This window comes from Sminthopsis crassicaudata, chromosome 4 (assembly GCF_048593235.1).
Source record: "Sminthopsis crassicaudata isolate SCR6 chromosome 4, ASM4859323v1, whole genome shotgun sequence".
Taxonomy (NCBI): domain Eukaryota; kingdom Metazoa; phylum Chordata; class Mammalia; order Dasyuromorphia; family Dasyuridae; genus Sminthopsis; species Sminthopsis crassicaudata.
In genome coordinates this window covers 171469510-171488901 of record NC_133620.1, presented here as the reverse complement: position 1 = coordinate 171488901, position 19392 = coordinate 171469510, and the positions used below count along the sequence as shown (strand labels likewise).

Below are 19392 nucleotides of genomic sequence, written 5' to 3'. Positions count from 1 at the left end.
TGCCTGTTTCCTCATCCATAAAATGAATTGAAGAAGGAAATGGTAAGCTGTTCCAGTATCATTATCAAGAAAATCTCAAATAGTCATAAAGAGTTGGACATTTTTGAAACAGCTGAACAACAAAAATATATAGGTCAAATGGCATATGTCTCTGACATAGCAATTATTCATTATTCTGAAACAGAAACTTGCTAGTAGAATTGAACAAGGGAAAGCATATAGATCACAGGTCTGAATATAAAGATTTTTCATCACACCAACATTTATATTTCAAGACACCAAAAAAAATATGCAAATTTGTTACTCTCAATACAAGTAGATAAAAGTAGATATATCAATTTCACTAATTAACATCTTTGAGGCACTGGGAAAATCATCAGTGACCAATGAAATTATGAATCATATTTTATTAATCCATATGAATTACTTAAGAGTTTTGCAAAGAGCATTTTGAAAAATAAAAGTAGACAATTATTAAAAATCTTGAATTATTCAAATCATTATGAATAGCTCAATAGGCCATCAATAGTAGAAATGAGCTAGTGTGACAACAATAAAAGTATTTTATTAACTTTTAAAAATCTTTTCCTCTATGGTCCTTATCAAGAAAACCTCACAGATAGTATGGTTCATGACTGATGCAAAAGATATGAGAAACTATTCTACCCTTGAAATCCTAATTAGGGAGAGGAAAACTGAGCCCTCAGTTACTTTTACTAGAAACATAAGAGAAGAAGCAATGGCCTTATAATTTTACTGAAATAAAGAAGTCTGGAAAGAAGGAATTCTCTACCATAATACTTTCTCTGGAGCTAACAATTTTAGAGAATTGCTTAGAGAAATAAAAGGTTAAATAACTTGCCCAACATCATACAGTCAGTATGTGTCAGAAGCAATGATTGAACACAGGCCTTTCTCATTTTGGATATATGATTAAACTTGCATGAAAAAAATAAAATGATCTTTCAGAACCTTTCTAATCTACTAATAAGTTATTTTTATAGAATTTTATACCAAGGCAAAATGAGAGCTAAATGTAATTACACAGGATTTTTTCAAATGCTTTTGCTTCAGTAATCAGCTATTCATTCAAGGAAGGCAGTTGATAACACAAAATATGTAACGGTGACCTATAGGAATTTATGATAGATGGTAAAAACTAGATACAGTTCTGACATGAGGTTGGATTGGAGGATGGATTAAATGACCTCTAAAGTCTTTCTCAGTTCCAAATCTATGATCCTCAGCATTTGAAGGTTGCTAGCTATAGAAAATATTGACTGATAAATTAAAAAAAAAATTCATTAAAAGAAGAGGGTAGGTATTGGGGTAGAGAATGAGATTAGGAATAGCTTCTTGGAAGAAGTTGACCTTAAATTGCAATTTCAAGGAAAATAAAGTTATGATGAATTGACTGAGTAAAAATCTTAAGGGCAAGAGAATGAGGACTATGTGAAAAACTATCTGCTTTAAAAAAAAAAAAAGTAGAAGAATTGAGAATTGAATTAGATAAGGAATCAAGGCTATGTAAAATTTCCATGAGTAAGGCATGAATCTACCATATCTTTATTTTTTTTTATTTCATTAATAGAATAGGAGAAAATAATCAATAGTTTGTGTGTGTGGTTTGAATTCATACTTAGTTAAGTGTGTTCTTTCTTCTACTTGCAAAAAAATACTGTGAATAAACCTAGTCCAGTTAAGGTTGAATTCCCTTTGCTCTAAGATTTTTCCTTAAAATAAGAAATTTGAGCCTTTAATCCAAATATATATATTAGTAGGTGTTACCCTTCCTTTTTCTGGGTAGAGTTTTCATTTCTTCAGGCAAAATCTCCTTGTCAAACAATAAATAATTCATTTCCATTTAAAACAATTTTTCACTTTAAAAAAACCATGATTCATTCAAATAGCTTTCTCAACTTGAAAGTTTATGCCAAAGCCTTGGTTGATAATGTGAATGTCAACCTCATTTTCAGGTTAAAACTTGACACAGAAAGACTTATTCTAAAAAAAAAAAAATTGAGGAGAAAGACACATTTGTATATGGAACAAGTCAGAATTTTAAATGTCAAGAGATGAGAATTTTTGAGCATATAAAAATGCTTCAAAGTTACTTATTTTGCTCTGATTTATTTTCTGGATTTGTTTGTTTTGCCCTATAATCTATTTTAAAGAATGATTTTAGTTATGGTATAGTATAAATTTCATTTATAACATATAACAAACATCAGTAATGGTCCAATTCAGCAATTCAATTTTTATATCATTAAAAACTATAGTGACGGCTGACAGAAATTATACTTACACATTTACTTTTTCTTTCTGTCTCTATTAGAAAGATTTACCATCACACCTTCCCCAGGATAGAGTTTATGAAAGAAAGAACAAGAAAAATTTGTTGTCTATGTTGGTGGAATCATTATGCTGAGGGGTGTGGGGGGAGAGAGCATATAAATTTAGAATTGTTTTAACTGATTCTTGATGTAAGTCCACACTAAACAGCAAATTATCCAGTATGAATGCCCTATAGCAGATCTGAATACTCTATTGTACTTAATTATCCACATCTTTGGCATATCCTCAATTAAGCAAATAATGTAGAAAGTGTATTCCTAGTTGATTTTGTTCTGCCATTGTTAAATATGATACAGCAGTAATTATTTTCATCTTTTCTTGCTTTATTACACACTTGTTTCCTATCACAGTTCTTCATAGCTTAGGAGAAAAAGCTTCTTTCACTTTTATATATAATCCAAGTTTAAAAAAAGTACTAAACTTTTCAGGTTCATTTACATATCTAAGTTTTAAGATTTTGGATCCTTATTTTCTCATTTTTCCCCAGTGACTTTAATTACAATGAAAAGGCAACTCTTTTGCTGACCCGTGTTTTAGTAACCAATATAGTTTTGTCAGCAAAATTATCCTAAAGCTAAAGCATGAGGACTAAGAAAATGAAAAATATTGAGGAAAAAAGTTAAACTTTGCTTAAAACAAGATGACATCTAAAAACATAGATTTGACCCAATGAAAAGAGTTTTGCATTTGGAATAAGATGGCCTGGATTAAATGCATATCTCTGTCATGAGAACGACCCAGAGGAAGGAAGGTAGTATAATAGAGCTGTGCCTTGGAGAAAGCAAAGCCTGATTCCCTAGTTTTGTAACCCTTAGAGACATAATCTCTTTTTGTTTCAGTTTCCTCAATGGTAAAAATGAAGGAAAAAATAGATCCTAACTTACAGGGTTGTGATAATCAAATGAGATATTTATAAAGTATTTAGCATAGTGCCCACTGCATAACAGGTATTTACTAAATGCTTCTTTTATTAATATTATCTATTTGGACAAATTATTCAACATTTCTGGGATTGTTTTCTCATGTATAAAATTATATATAATCTCCAAAGTCCCTTCAAATCCAATCTATGATATGATATAGCCAAATCTGTAGATGTCAAATATCACTAAGTCAGTGAAGACCAAATATGAATTTTTTTTTCAAAGAAATAGCTTTTCAGAATTGATCCTTGTCTGCCTTCTTGGAATCTTATCTCACACTGTTACCTCAGAGGAGTATTTATTAAATCATTACCTATTTCAAATGTGAACAACAAAGAACATTTTTCTTTTATTGAAATATTTAGACATAAATTACTTAAATTCATCATTGGTGGAGGTGAATAGAAGACAGACAAATGAACAAATAGATTCTGATGAAACACTATGACAGTTCCTTCCAACCAAAATCATCACCTAGAAGCATCAAAGAATCATGCTTTCTGCTTGAGAAAATTATTACAGAATAACTACAAATCACACAGAATTGTTTTAATAATTTTACTTCCATTTTCAATACTACTTTAGAGATATTACTTTCCATGAAAAACTACTGCTCTGCATTATTTCCTTTAACAGAAGCTCTTTCAATGAAATATCTTGTATCACTAGAGAGGGCACTATTCCAAAAGAGCTGCTATTTGATTTGGTTCTAGTTGATGTAGCTCAAATCATTGTGGACCATACAAAAGACACACACACACACAATGGTATGGAAGAAAAGTAAAAGTTTTTTTTTCTTTAGTGGAATGTTTTTCTGTGAAATGCTAAAATGAAAAAATAGAAAGCTAGGCTTTTTTTTTCAGAATTGGGATTTGGAACTTTTTGCTGGTCGTGCCTCCAATTAAATTAAACCTGCAAAAATAATCAAGTGCAATTAGCCATAAAATAATTATATTGGCATTAAAACAGAGAAAACATTTGCAATATAAACTCTCAAACCTGCATTAGATCCATAAATGCATGGCCAGTATATATAATATATAAGCCACTAAATATCAATATTTGCACAATTGTTTCAGAGTCTTTTGAGGCAAAGTTTTACTTTCATCTAGTTAATGGCTGCATGTCCCCAATTCAAATAGAGCAACTCTACCTAAAGATGAATATGTGTATCATCCTAATAATTTGTTTCTTTGACTCAGTTACTTTAATAGTTTGGTTTTAGTAAATCTCACAATAACTGCTAATAAATAATAATGAAATGTATTTAAGATTCACTGTTATAAGGATCATGGCAGTTATGGTGTGAAGTGGATAGAACACTGATTCTTGAACCAGGAAGACCTGAGTCCAAATGGATTCTCAGACCTTTAGCAATTGTATGACTCTGAGCAGGTCATTTAATCCTGTTTGCCTTGGTTTCCTGATCTGTAAAATAAACTAGAGAAGAAAATGGCAAACCACTCCAGTACTTTTGCCAAGAAAACCCCAAAAGTAGTTATGAAGAGTCAGACACAATTAATAGGAAAACCATCAGTATGGTTTAGGGGAAAGAACATTGGCTTTAGAATCAGACTTGGATTCAATTTCTGGCTCTAATGCTAACTACCTATGGGATCTTGGAATTAAGATTCTTCTCTAGACTTTCTAATTTTCTCATCTATATGCAAAATAAGATAGTTGGATTACAATAACTCTAAAGTTTTTTGAAACACTTAATTCCTTGCCTCTAAAATAACATTATCTTCAGAATGTCTGGAACAAGTCCTTTTTGAGCATCTGGAAAATATGGACTAAATTCATCATAATATTTGGCCATTGGAAAATATTGGGTGACAGTGGTTTAAATCAAGGATAAAGAGTAATGGAGAATTTTTAGACATAACACTATTCTTTAGATGTCTGTTGATTTTCCTGCAAAAAAAAATTTCACAGTTTTTTTTTTCTTCTTCTTCGGATTATGTAGTGATTTCATGCAGCTGAAATTTTCAGCAGATGGAGGCCCTGTTAGAATAACTGTTCTGGGAGTTTCCTCCCATTACAAAAAAGTACCCTCAATACTTCTAACAGGTGCAACAGTCATGGAAATAAAGATTTGCCCAGTCAAACCCAGGTATGTGGGTGATTTAAAAAGAAATTGTGGATGGGTAGTAAAAAGCTCTTATAGGATATTTCTAAGCCCCCTCACAAAAATCTAAGGTATGGAAAAACTCTTAAGTAATCTTTGGATTTTCTATACCATTCAATTAATGTTGTATTAACAGGAGCAAATTGTAGCAGAAATTATATTGCTATTTTAAGCTTTATCAGTAGAAACTTTATATAGAAACACATCAAATACAGGCAATGATATAGATATAGAAGAAGGCTTCTTTAAGACAGCAAGCCTCTCAATGATGAATTTAAGGTCTAAAACTATACCTATGTTTTTGTCCAAGTATAGATTTTTTTGATTGACTATGCTTGTTATAAAGATTGTGTTTTTCTTTTTATATTAGAAGGAAGATATTGGAGTAAGAGGATAAGGAGTGTTGCCAAAAAAAGAAAAAGAAGGTGAAAAGAAGGATAATTGAAGTACTTTTAAAGATGACATAAAGTTAATACAAACCAGCAAGAAAGCATTGGCATCAATATGTGGAATTTACCACATATTTTTTTTTTTAAAGTGAAGCTGTACTCACTAGAGATGTTTTTTCATATGTAACACTATTTCTATTCTACTTTGTATGTGGGAACATTCCTTCTTTGTGGTGTTTGTTAAAGTAAGAATTAAAGATTAAAAACTAATAGAAAGAGGGGGAAAGGAGAAAGCAACACCTTACTTTACTGAGCATGAAGGCATTTTTCATGCCCTAAAATGAGTAACTAGTTTCTATTTGCATTAGCTTTACAGATGGATTTATCTTGTATTTATTGCATCAATGCAGAAGTTTATCATTGTCTAGCTTGTGGTATCTTTTACTAGTCTTAAAACAAGAGCCAGGGTGGGAAGGGTTTTAAAGAACAAAGACAAAGAAGTATGTGTGAGTTCTCATTTTGAATGTAATGAAAGCCAGTTTCTAATATAGTGTTTATTACTCAAAACAAAAGAAGGAATATTCTAGGTATGACAATGATGAAAGCTAGTAGATCACTTGAGCTTGAAAATTCTGAGCTACAGTAGGACAAAAGCTGATTTGGTTCTCACCAACTAAATTTAGTACCAATATGATGAATCCTCAGGATCTGGGGACCACCATGCTACCTAGATGGGACAAACCAGCCTAGGTCAAAAAAAGGAACAGTTTAAAGTTTCCATGCTAATGAATAATGAGATCAGGTTTTATGAATAACTGCTGCAATTTTAGTTTGGGCAAGATTGTATTAAAAAAGGAAGGAAGGAAGGAAGGAAGGAAGGAAGGAAGGAAGGAAGGAAGGAAGGAAGGAAGGAAGGAAGGAAGGAAGGAAGGAAGGAAGGAAGGAAGGAAGGAAGGAAGGAAGGAAGGAAGGAAGGAGGGAAGGAAGGAAAGGAGGGAAGGAAGGAAAGGAGGGAAGGAAGGAGGGAAGGAAGGAAGGAGGGAAGGAAGGAAAGGAGGAAGAGAGAGGAGAACAAACAAATGAAAGAAGACACAGAGCCTTTCTCTCTTTGCCTCAACAATATTAACATACTAAATTGTAAATAAATAGTAGTTGTCATAAAATTACTAAGTAAAATTATTTAAAGTAAGGAAAGTTATTTAAGTAAAATTATTTAAAAGCCCCTCATGCCAAGGTTAGGCAATGATATTTTCAGGTCCAGCAATGAAAATCTACATTGTTAAAGAACAATTGGGAGATCTAAATGAGGTAAGAGCAAAAGAATAGACAACTCCAAGGAAGGCATTAAATGGCATGTTAAGCATGTTGTGCTTTCACTTGAGTGGGTAGAACTATGAATCAGACCAATATGATGACAGGAGGAAAGAAGTTGCTTCTATTAATAGAGAGAGGGGAATCTAAAAATGGAGAGTACAGAAATGTCTTTGTTGATGAGAGAGATCTTAAGGAAAGAACATGGCAATAATCCCTCATTAAAAGTGGATATATTATATGTGGTTACTAATGTCATAAATCATAAGTAGATATATGAAACAGCAAATGACTTGGGGAGTATGTAGATATTATGAGTATTCAAATACATATACACTAAATTATAGTAATGATACCTGTCATACTAAGGAATAATGTTTTTAAATTTCCTCATATTGTATGTGTATGTACATACGTATACATATATATAAAGACACATATTCTATACATATGTGTATATGTCCACACAAATTATAAAAGTTCTCACACATTCAGTGTAATATACTTTTTTTAAATTGAAGAATTTTATTTTCAAAATATGTACATGGATAATATTCAACCTTCACCCCTACAAAACCTTGTATTCCAATATTTTGCCCTCTTTCCCCCCTACTCCCTCCCCTAGATGACAAATGATCCAATATATGTTAAACATGTGTAATTCTTATACATGTGTAATACACTTCTGATCTTAGCCCCTAAGAGGGAAAGGAAGGAAAGAAGGAAGGAAGAGGGAAGGAAGAAAAGAAAGAAAGGAGGAATAAGGGAAGAAAGGATAGGAAATATGGAAGAAGGAAAGAAAGAAAGGAGGAATGGATATTTTCCTTCCCATCTCTTCTAACATTTCAGTTAAGCTCAGTAATAATGGAATTTTCTTATGGAGTCAGCCATCTACCTGAATGTCCTTTTTACCACAACAGTACTTGGGGAATGCCCAAATATCTACTCATCTTTAAGATTCAAAGTGTGGTTTATTTTATTTTCTCTCTTCCCAATGTGGCTATCTCTATAGCTACAACTCCTACCACTCTCCAACCCTTTCCCTGATGTGCTTTATAAATAAGCAGGCTGTTTCCTCAGCCTTCTAACACAGAAAGAAAAAACAAAAAACAAAACAAAATAAAACAAACAAACAAAAAAACAACTTTATATGACCCATTAGAACAATTCCTGCTAGAACAGGAGAAGCTTTCAGATGAGCAGATCAATATAGAAGGCAAAAAGAAAGTATGTTGGCAACCAGAATTAATTTTTTTTGTGCCAATAATTCGTGAGAGTTAAATCTTCTCAGGCTTTCTGACAGGATTTAACTCATGGAACCTTTTAGATACTCAAATCCATTTGATTTACATTATGAGTATAGGAAAAAAATGCCTTGAACTGAGATGAGAAGATGGAAATTTATCACCTTTTTTCCTAATTTTAAATCTGGTTGTCCTTAAAATTATTTTTAATGATTTTTAAAACTTCATTTTCATAAAATATGTTAGTAACCAGAAGAATCTATAATCTTCATGCCAAAAATGGAATGATAATACTGAGATTATTAACAGTTCTAAACATCTAGTTGTTATAATCAGAAATCATCTCCTGAAGAGCATAAAGGAGAAATAATATAATATAATGGAAAGAATGTTGGTCTGGGGAGTCACAACATCTAAATAATGGTTCTTATCTTGCCACTAACTTATTGTGTGACTCTGGCCAAGATCTAGTGTTTCCCTATGTAAAATGGGGACAGAATTACATGTTTCCTATAAAATAAAAGCATTCCACAAGACTTTGGAGGTCACACAGAAGCATTTTTACTCTTGTCATTCTCCTACAATAACATTCCTGGAAACTTGCCTTTTAACCAATTTAACTTCTAAATTGTTCTGAATCAGCAGAGGATTCAGTATGAAAAGGCAGCATAATGTAAGAGTCCTGGGCAGTGTTGCACATATCAAAAATGGAAGCAATCAACGTTGGAATAGCTATGATAAGACAATCAAACATACACTGTGGATAGAGCTGTGAATTGCCCCATAGTGCATTGTCTTTGACCAATAATCCCACTACTTGCCACATACTCCAAGAGTATGAGAAAGAGAGGCTCAATATATAATGGAAAATTCATAACAGCACCTTTTGTGGAAGCAAAGAAGTGACTGCCCCCTTGGGAATGGCTGAACAAAATGTGTTAATGAATGTAATTGAATATCATCATGCAAAAGGATATGAATAAATTCAAAGAAACAGGACAAGATTTTATGAACTGATAGAGAATAAAATAAGCAGACTCAGAATATGAGCAATACTTACAATAATATAAATGAAATGAATATGAAAAAGAACCAAACACTGCATAACTAAAGTAATATATCACTGCTCTCTTTAGCAGAAATATATGCTTTCAGACACGGTTAGCAATGTTCAGTTCTATTCTCGAGTAATGAGGGGTGGAGTTGGATATATCAAAAAAAATGACTGGTATATGAAAATGTATGATTAACAAAACAAAGAATGAAGCCTTACTTGCCATATAGGAAATCTATGTTTCAACATAGATGCAGTTTCACACAATGCAGTCTTGAATAGGTCATCTAACCCTTTGTGTCTCAGTTTATAAAAAGGAAAAGGAATGCTTACTCTCACAGACATATTCTGAGGAAGGTATTTTGTAAACCATAAGACACTATAAAGATGTGATTTTATTCTGGTAGAAAAAGAAGCAATTTAACATGCTGATGCTTCAAAACTGTTTCCTGTATAGCTTGTTCCTTCAAAAATCACCCTGTTGATATGCTCCATGGTTCTGCATAAGATTTCTTGCTCAGCCATGTCCTCCTAAGGGAACTGCATGACAGAATATGAGCAGGACCAAATCAGAGACACAAAGTTTTCATTCATGCCTAGATACATGGACACTCTATTGGGAATTTCTACCCTGTGAGATCAAACCATTTTGCTTTTATAGATGTGGTCAGATTATGTACTGTAAGGGTTAAAATAAAATCAATACATCCTCATCTTTTAGTTTTTACAAGGTCATATCAGGGGCTTCCCTTTTACCTTTAGCAACTATGTCAATTGTTATCATCTTGAAACAGAAAGAAAAAAAATGTATTTAGGGTTATATCTATATTTTGAAATTAAAAGTTTCTCCAAGAAATTAAATTCAACAAACATTATCAAGCACCTATGATATGTTGGGACCTATATTAGGCAAAATAAAATAAAATAAAATAAAATAAAATAGGTTTTCTTTTCAAAAAGCATGTGTTCAATGTGGAATAGGAATACTACATGAACACAAGTAAATATGAAAATATATAAATGTAATTTCATTAGGGAGAGAAGGCTAATTAATGTCTGTGAGGATCACACAATTAGAGAGTATGAGGTGGCAACTAGTCCATACTTCAAGAAAATTAGGAAACAAAAGGGAAGAAGTAAAATCTGACTCAAGGAATGGGGGAAGGATAACTTGCTCATTGACACAACGTGGAAACAGATACAAAAATGTCAACTTCTGTTGATCCTCTGAAATATGAAATTTAATTTGGGCTAAATAAGGATTTCAAAAACAGAGAATCTGTTAATAAAATAAATGTTCATTTAATATGTATTATATTTCTCAGTTTTCATTGATAAGGGCTATTTTTAATAGATCATAATGGGCTTAGTAACAATTAACTCAGAAATTCTCAAGTATTCTGTATCCATCAGTAGACATTCAATAAAAAATTTGACTTTACTAGTAGAGGAAAGGAAGAGAAGGAGGGAGGGAGGGAGGAGGATAGAGAGACAGAGACAGAGAGGCAGAAAAAGAGACAAAGAGATTCTGACACAGACAGAGGCAGAGAAAGACAGAAATAGCGAGATAGAGGCAGGGAGAGAGATGGGGAGAAGAAGAAAGAGGGAAAGACAGAGAGACAGAGACAGAGAAGGGAGAGGAAGAGAGGATAAGAGAATGAGAGAGAGAGTGTGTGTAAGAGAGAGATTGCTTTAAATCAACCCCCTTCATTTTAGAGTTAAAAGAATTAAAGATACATTTTGTTACAATTCTGTTAATTAAAATTCCCATTCATCACAGTGCCTTTGCTTGTCAATTTCTCATTCATTTCTAATGCGAATTTACTCTAATAAGATGTTTAAAAAAAAGTGTTATATGTGTCTGAGACTATTTTTGAATTCAGGTCTTCCTGATTCCAGCCCACTGTGTTATTCACTGTATCTTCTAGCTTCTCCTAGTACTTAGCCTCATGATCTGGAATTCAAGTTGTTTTAAGTTTATAGCATTCACATATTAGGGACAGGTAAATGACTCAGTAGATAAAGTATCCAGCCCAAAGTCAGAAAGACCTGAGTTCAAACCTATCTTCAGACATCTATTAACTGTGTACTCTGGGCAACTCATTTAACTCTGTTTGGCTCAATTTTTTCATCTATAAAATGAACTAGAAAAGGAAATGCCAAACAAATCCATAATCTTTGCTAAGAAAAGCCCAAATGGGATCATAAAGAATCAAATATGACTAAAAAATGATTGAACAACCACAATTGAATCTGGGTCTCCATTTTTCTTCTCGTAGTTACATGTTCCTTTTGTTCAAGAATTATATATTTTGCTTCTGAGGGCTATAAGTGACCCCATGTCATCCTGCATTTTTGCAAACTTAGCTCAAAAGAAAGAACATTATATTTGGTATTGTTGTCAGTATCAAGCTAGAAGAGACATCACAGACCTTCTGTCTAAAACTCATGTTTACAGATAAAGAAATTCAAGATCAGGAAAGCTAAGACATTTATTCAAGACCACCAAGGTATTAAGCTTTACAGAAAGGATTCAAAAGCAGATTCTCTAACTCTAGAGTTAGTACTCATTTACTGCACCATGCTGAGTAGAACTTGGATATGATCCCCAGCTTTATTGCTTCAAATTCTAGAGTTTTAGCCAAAATTTACTCTGAACCTCAATTTTTAAAATTTTTTTATTTTTATTTTTATTATTATTTTTTAACGAAGGCTAGATTTAAAATGAAGAATTAGATTGTTTTATTTGTATACATGTTATTTCCCCTATTAGAGAACAGGGACTATCTTTCCCTTTTTTTTTGTATCTCCAGAACTTAGCATAGTGTTTGTCACACAGTAGGTACCTAACAAATATTTTAAATTATAGATAGACTACCTCCAAAATTCTGCCCAATAATGTTTATGAACCTATGTGTTCCCCTGAATTAAGAGTATAGTCTGTGATCATGGAATCATCCATTAAAAAAAAATTAAACTCTAATCTAAGAATAAGAGTAAAGCCAATTGGCCCTTTTTGGAACTGGAACTAGGATCCCTCCAGTTACTTAGGGTTGTAGCCTAAAAGTTACTTTTGATCTTTTTTTTAATCAGTACCTTCTTCCTTCAAGCAGTCCTAATATAACTATGTATGTATTATTTTTTGTCTCTAACTTGTCTTCCTTCCCATTACAGTCATCTTAATTCATCCCCTTATTATTTCTCATTTAGATTATCAGAACTTTAATTTAGAATCCTTCTATCTGTGGCAAATTCAGTAGGTGGTGGGAGGAGTAAAAGAAATGCCAGCATGGAATTTAACCATTGGTAAAATCATATCAAGAAAGGGAATAGCCCATCTATTAGAGAATTTTACCTTTCTCCTCCAAGGAGGTTGATGGATGGAGTAGATCTTGGGAGAAGAATTCCATAATAATGAAATCTTGTTACTGATGGCTTGGGGATGCTTATGCCATGTAGCGGTACAGGCCAAAGAGGACCAAAAGTAAAATATGAGGACAGCAGTCTTTGAAGGAGAATATGTGCCTCTCTACCTTGGGGAAAAGCCCTATTGAACTATTATATTAATCTTATAAATGGTATTTCTGTTTTGAGTTGATCCCCACTCCATTTTATTTTCCACATCCAAGTAACTTTCCTATTATGCCAAAATGATTGATTATCAAATCACTTATCTTGAAAATTTTCAGTGATATTTCATTGTATATTAAATTTCTTGATCCTAATGATCAAGGATCTCCACGGGGCTTTGATTTTTTCATCATACTTTTTGTCCCTTATTCTCATAATATACATCTCTTTTTCATATCTTTGCTTATGCAAATTGCCACCTCTCTTGACCCAGCACAAATGTGATAAATTCTCCTTCTTTCTACCATCCCAAGTATTGAACTTCCTTTTTTCTTAAAGTCTGACTTCAATGCCATTTCCTCCAATAAGCCTTTCCTTACCCTTTCCTCTATTACACAAGGAAAGACCTCTTGTCCCTTTCTCTGGAACTTTTTTTTGGGTTCTGCTTTATACTTATCTCTTTCTACCATTCTACTATACCTAGTAGACTATGGGTTTATGTCTATGTATGTGCAAGTATATAAGTGTATGTATTTGTACTCATGCAGTTATACATACAATCTAAAACATTTTTCTTTTCCCCATTTCCTCATTTTCTCAGGCAATTATTTGACTTCAACTCTTTCTTAAAGTGGACCTCTGCTTCCAAATTGGAGAGTGAACTGTCTTAAACTTCAGGGATTTTATATAGCTGTTTTCAGAAATACTTCTAGGGACCTATAAATTTTCAGTTCTTTCAAGATAGTATGATCTACATTATATACTTCAACAACAAAACTATATGATGATCAATTCTGATGGCTCTCTTCCACAATGACAACCAAATCAGTTCCATTTGTTCAATAATGAAGAGAACCAGCTATACCCAGTAAAAGAACTCTGGGAAATGAGTGTGAACCACTACATAGCATTCCCAATCTCTCTAGTTTTGTCTGCCTGCCTTTTTGATTTCCTTCACAGGTTAATTGCACATTATTTCAAAGTCCAATTCTTCTTGTGCAGCAAAATAACTGTATGGATATGTATAAATATATTGTATTTAACATTGCTTTAACATATTTAACATGTATTGGTCTACCTACCATCTGGGGGAGAGGGTGGGGAGGAAGAGGGAAAAAAATTGGAATAAAAGGTTTTGCAATTGCCAATGCTGAAAAATTACCCATGAATATATCTTGTAAATAAAATGCTATAATGAAAAAAAATTTTTTAAAAAATAGTATGATCTAAGGAGAGGTGTTTACTCTGTGCTCTATTCTGTGGCGACAACAAGTACTCTCTTCTGATCTGGAACTGTGAAAAAAGTCCCCATTATATTGTGTTGCTAAGCTCTGGAATGTTAGTGCTCCCCCTCACCCTGGGACTGCCACCCAGGATCCACATGTGGTCAAAGTATCAGAGACCTGTCTCAGTGCTACCAAAGAGACCCCTTGTAATATCCTTGTGACCAATTGTTCAATCCCCTTACTGTTTGTGAGCTGAGAGGTCTGGAAACTATCACTGCTGCCACTGATTCAGTTGCCTTAAGGCTTGTTCCTGGTTTGCTAGGACCAGTCTGCACTGGCTCAGCTTGTGCTAGACTAAGCTCCTCTCTCACCCTGGCATAATAGGTCTTTTTTTTTTTTACTGACCTTCTAAGTTGTCCTGAGATGGGAATTTGTTTTACTCCATCTTTTTTTATGAGATGTCATCCTAAAATCTGTTTGGAGTCATTTTGTAAAAGGAAGAGTTTGGGAGACAGCTCAGACAAGTCCCTCCTCTGTCACCTTGGCTTCCCTTTTGATTATTTAGACTATCAAAAATGCTTTAAAAGCTTTGCTCCTTTCAGATTTTCTGGAATATATGGTTAATATATGTAGTCTTTTGTAAAAAAAAAAAAAAAAACTTAGGCTGTGTAACTTGTGGTTTGCCAATAAAGTTCATCTCACACACACACACACACACACACACACAATGAAGTCAAGATCATAAATTTAATTCAACAAAACATTTAATAAGTATGAGTATTTTGGGGGAAGCCATAGAAGAGCTTAAAAAGGATTTTGAAAACCAAGTGAGAGATGTAGAGGAAAAATTGAGAAAAGATAGTGATGCAAAAATTTTGCATCAACAGCTTGGTAAAAGAGACACATCCAAAATAATAATAATAATAATAATGAAGAAAATAACACTTAAAAAAACCAGAATAGGCTAAATGGTAAAAGAGGTATAAAAAAAGCCAATAAGGAGAAGAATGCTTGAAAAAAACAGAATTGGCCAAATGGAAAGAGAGGCACAAAAACTCATTGAAACAACAACAACAACAACAAAAAAAAAAATCTTCAAAAATAGAATTGGACAAATGAAAAAGGAGGCACAAAATCTCACTGAAAAAAATAATTAAAAATCAGAATTGAAAAAATGGAAGCTAATGACTGTGAGAAATTAAGAAACAATAAAACAAAATCATGAGGGAAAAAAAGACAATGTAAAATATCTCATTGGAAAAACAATTGATCTCCAGATCAATAGATCCAGGAGAGACAATTTTAAAATTATTGTACTACCTGAAATCCATTATAAAAAGAACCTAGATAACATCTCTCAAAATCAATTTGAAACTGTGCCCAAAGGGTTATAAAACTCTGCATATCCTTTAATTCCACAATGCTACTACTAGATCCCAAAGAAATCATTAAAAAAAGAGAAAAGAATCCATATGTATAAAAATGTTTCTAGAAGCTCTTTTGTGGTGGTTAAAAAAAAAAAACCTGAAAACTGAGGGGATGTCTATCAATTAGCTGAACAAGTTGTGTTATATGAATGAATTAGAATTCTATTGTTCTATAAAAAATGATGAGCAGGTAGATTGCAGAAAAATCTGGAAAGACTTACATGCTGAGTGAAGTGAGCAGAGCCAGAAAATATTGTATATAGTAATATTAACATTGTGTGGATGATCAATTTTGATAGACTTAGCTATTCTTAGCAACCCAATGATCTAAGACAATTCCAAAAGAATCATGATGGAAAATCCAGAGAAATAGCATTGGAGTCTGAATGCAGATGGAAGTGTAGTATTTTCTTTTTTTTGTTGTTTGTTTTTTCTTCTTCATAGTTTTTTTCCCTTTTGTTCTGATTCTTCTTTCACATCATGACTAATGTGGAAATAAGTGGAATATGACTGTACATGTATAACCTATAACAGCTTGATTGCTATCTTGGGGAGAGGGAAGGAGAGGAAAAAATTAGAAATCAAAATCTTATGAAAGTAAATGTTGAAAACTATTTTACATGTATACATATAAAATACTACGAGAGAGAAATTAGCAAGAAAAACTGCCCTAATATCCTAAAATCAGAGAGTAAAACATAAATTAAAAGAATTTACTGATCACCTCCTGAAAGAGATCCCAAAATGAAAACTTCCAGGACTTTATAAACAAATTCCATAGCTCCCAGGTTAAGGAGAAAATATTGCATGTAGCTAGAAGGAAGCAATTCAATTATTATGGAGTCACAATCACAATAACACAAGATTTAGCATCTCCTACATAATAGATAAGAGATCTTGGAATATGATATTCCAGAGGGCAAAGAAAATAAGATTACAATCAAGAATCACCTACCCAGCAAAATTAAGTATAATCCTTCATGAGAAAAAAAAAGCATTCAATGAAATAGAGGATTTTCAATCATTCCTGATGAAAATATCAAAATTGAATAGAAAAAAGGAAATCATAAGAGATTTAATAAGTTTAAACATTTTACATTCTTATATGGTGAAATGATACTTGTTACTTAAGAATTTCCTAATTATTAGGGCAGTTAGGAGGATACAGAGGGAGAACAGATAGATGTGAGGTGTAAGTAAAGGGTAATATCTTAAAAAAAAAAAAAAAGCTGTGAAAGAAATATATTGGGAGAAAGGGAAGATTAGAATGGAGTAAATTATCTCACATAAAAAAAAAAAACTTTTAAAGTGGAGAGGAAGATGAGGGAGGTGGAGGGGGGGGAGTAAGTGAACATTACTTTTATCAGAATTGGCTCAAAGGGGGAATAACATACACACTTAATTGGGTATAGGAATCTTCCCCTTTAGAAAAGTAGGAGGAGAAGAAGATGGGGAGGAGGTGGTAGAATGGAGGGCAGATTTTGGGATAGGTAATAAGAAGCAAAAACTTTTGAAGAAGAACAGGATAAAAAGGAGGGTAAAAGGGGGGAGAGAGACACACACAGAGAGAGACTGAGAGACACAGAGAGACAGAGACAGAGACACAAAGAGAAAGAATAAACAGTTTTAGGGGGGAGGGGAAAACAGTTTGCTAGTTTTGACGCAAGTTTCTCTGATAAAGGATTCCTTTCTCAAACATACAGAGAACTGAGTCAATTTAAAAAAAAAAATGAGAATCATGCCCTAATCGATAACTGATCAAAAGATACAGTTTTCATATGAAATAATCTAAGCTATCTATAGTTATCCATGAAAAAATGCTCCGATTGGAGAAATGCCATTTAAAGTAATTTTGAGGTACTACTTCAGATCTATTGAATTGGCTGATAGGACAAAAATGAAAAATGAAATGAAGGAATGTAGGGGAAATTAGACACTAATGTACTGTTGGTGGTATCATGAGCTGATCCAACCATTCTGGAGCAATTTGGAAATATGTCCAAGGGATAATAAAACTGTGCATATACTTTGATCTGGCATCACCACCATTAAGTCTGTATCCCAAAAGAGATAGAAAAAAAGGAAAAGGTCCTATAAAGGTAAAATTATTTATAATAGCTCTTTTCTGGAGGCAAAGAATTGGAAATTGAGGGGATGCCCATCAGTTGAGGAATAGCTGAACAAATTGTGACATGTGACTACAATTGAATATTATTCTGCCATAAGAAATTATGAGCAGAATGCTCTCAGGAAATCTTGGAAAGACTGATGCAAAATGAAATATATTTGTACAAAGTAAGGGTAATATTGTAAGATGATTAGTTGTGAACAACTTTGCTTTTGTCAGCAATACAATGATCTAAGACAACTCTGAAGGACTTAGGATAAAAAATGCTATTCATCATCAGAAAAAGAGCTGATGGTATCTGAATACAGATTGAAGCATACTTTTTTCACTTTATTTTTCTTGAGGGTTTTTCATCTATTTTTTTTGACATGACTATCATGGAAATTTTTGCATGACTACACATGTATAACCTATATCAAATTGCTCTCCTCAATGTGGGGGAATGGAGAGAGTTGAAGGGAGAGAACTGGAACTCAAAGTTTTAAAAGCAAATGTTAAAAATGTATATGGTGAAAAATAAAATTCTGATTTTTTAAAAGAATCTAATAATCTCTCTTGTTGACAATATTTCTAAGAACCCACAATGGAATTCATAATTATCCTTTTTCATTGTTTAAATCTAGATTCTGATTGTAAGAATTTTTTTCATTTTTTAATCATGATTCTGTAGAATGATACTCTGAAATAAAGTTAAGTAAACTTTAACAGAACATTTGCTTGGATGCACCTTTGAATCAAAAGTTTGTCATTATTCCAGATAGGAAGGTTTGGCTCTACATAATAAGACTGCAAATACATTTCAGAAAATGCCAAAGAAACAAAAGTCTTAATAACCTCCAATCACCTATCACAATCCACTAGAATGGGAGATCCTGGAAAGCAAAGAATGTCTTTTTTGCTTCTTTGTATTCCTTGTTTTTAGCAGGCACCTAGTAGACACTTTCTAACCACTTATTTATTGACTGATGACTAGACTTCTTATTCTAAAAATCAATTCTATTTCCTTGATATACTTCCATCACCAAGGTGTACTCCACACAAATTAATATTATCTGGTCCTTTCAGCAGGTACATGGCATCTTCTCTTCCAAGACTGTTGAAACTGTTACTTTAAAGAATTTTCATATGATCCTCTTAATCTTTCCCTTCTGATCCCTTTTTGTTCAAAGTGCAATAATGGTGGTTACATACCTTTTCTCCTTGATACTTTTTTTTTTGTTGTTAGAGGGAAAGTTCAGCTTACCTTGGAAATAGATGCCTGACTGGATCTGAAGGACTCTTGGGAGGGTTTTGGGATTCAGAGAGTGGATGAATTCTTGAAGAGTGGATGTCATTGCTGACCCAGGTTAGTCACTTGGTACCAAACAATCTAGAGCTGCCAAGAGTCACTTCATGGCAGTTAGAATCTGAGCCATCTCTTTACACACACTGAACTATGGGGGTGGGGAACCCATAAAGAAAGGTGCTAAAATTTCTTCATTGTTCTCATTGTGGTCTACATTTCCTTCCAACACTAAAGTAACACAGGATGGGGGCGGGGTGAGGGAGTCTAAACAGCTGCTGCAGAATGAGGATGCCAAGTATGGTTTTCATTGCCTACAGCTTCCCCAGGTGTCTTTTTGCAGCCTAGACAAAAC

The 19392-nt window shown here is 33.1% G+C and overlaps 1 protein-coding gene across 1 annotated transcript in view; it reads right to left on the bottom strand.

Moving 5' to 3' along the window:
• The window catches only part of THEMIS (thymocyte selection associated), a 251001-nt gene extending 231839 nt beyond the window's left edge, over positions 1 to 19162 (bottom strand). The window contains exon 1 of the mRNA XM_074265312.1: positions 18999 to 19162. Within this exon, the coding sequence (XP_074121413.1) occupies positions 18999 to 19089 (91 nt within the window). The 5' untranslated portion in view covers positions 19090 to 19162. The remainder of the gene's footprint in view (positions 1 to 18998) is intronic.
• Between the last annotated feature and the right edge of the window lie 230 nt (positions 19163 to 19392).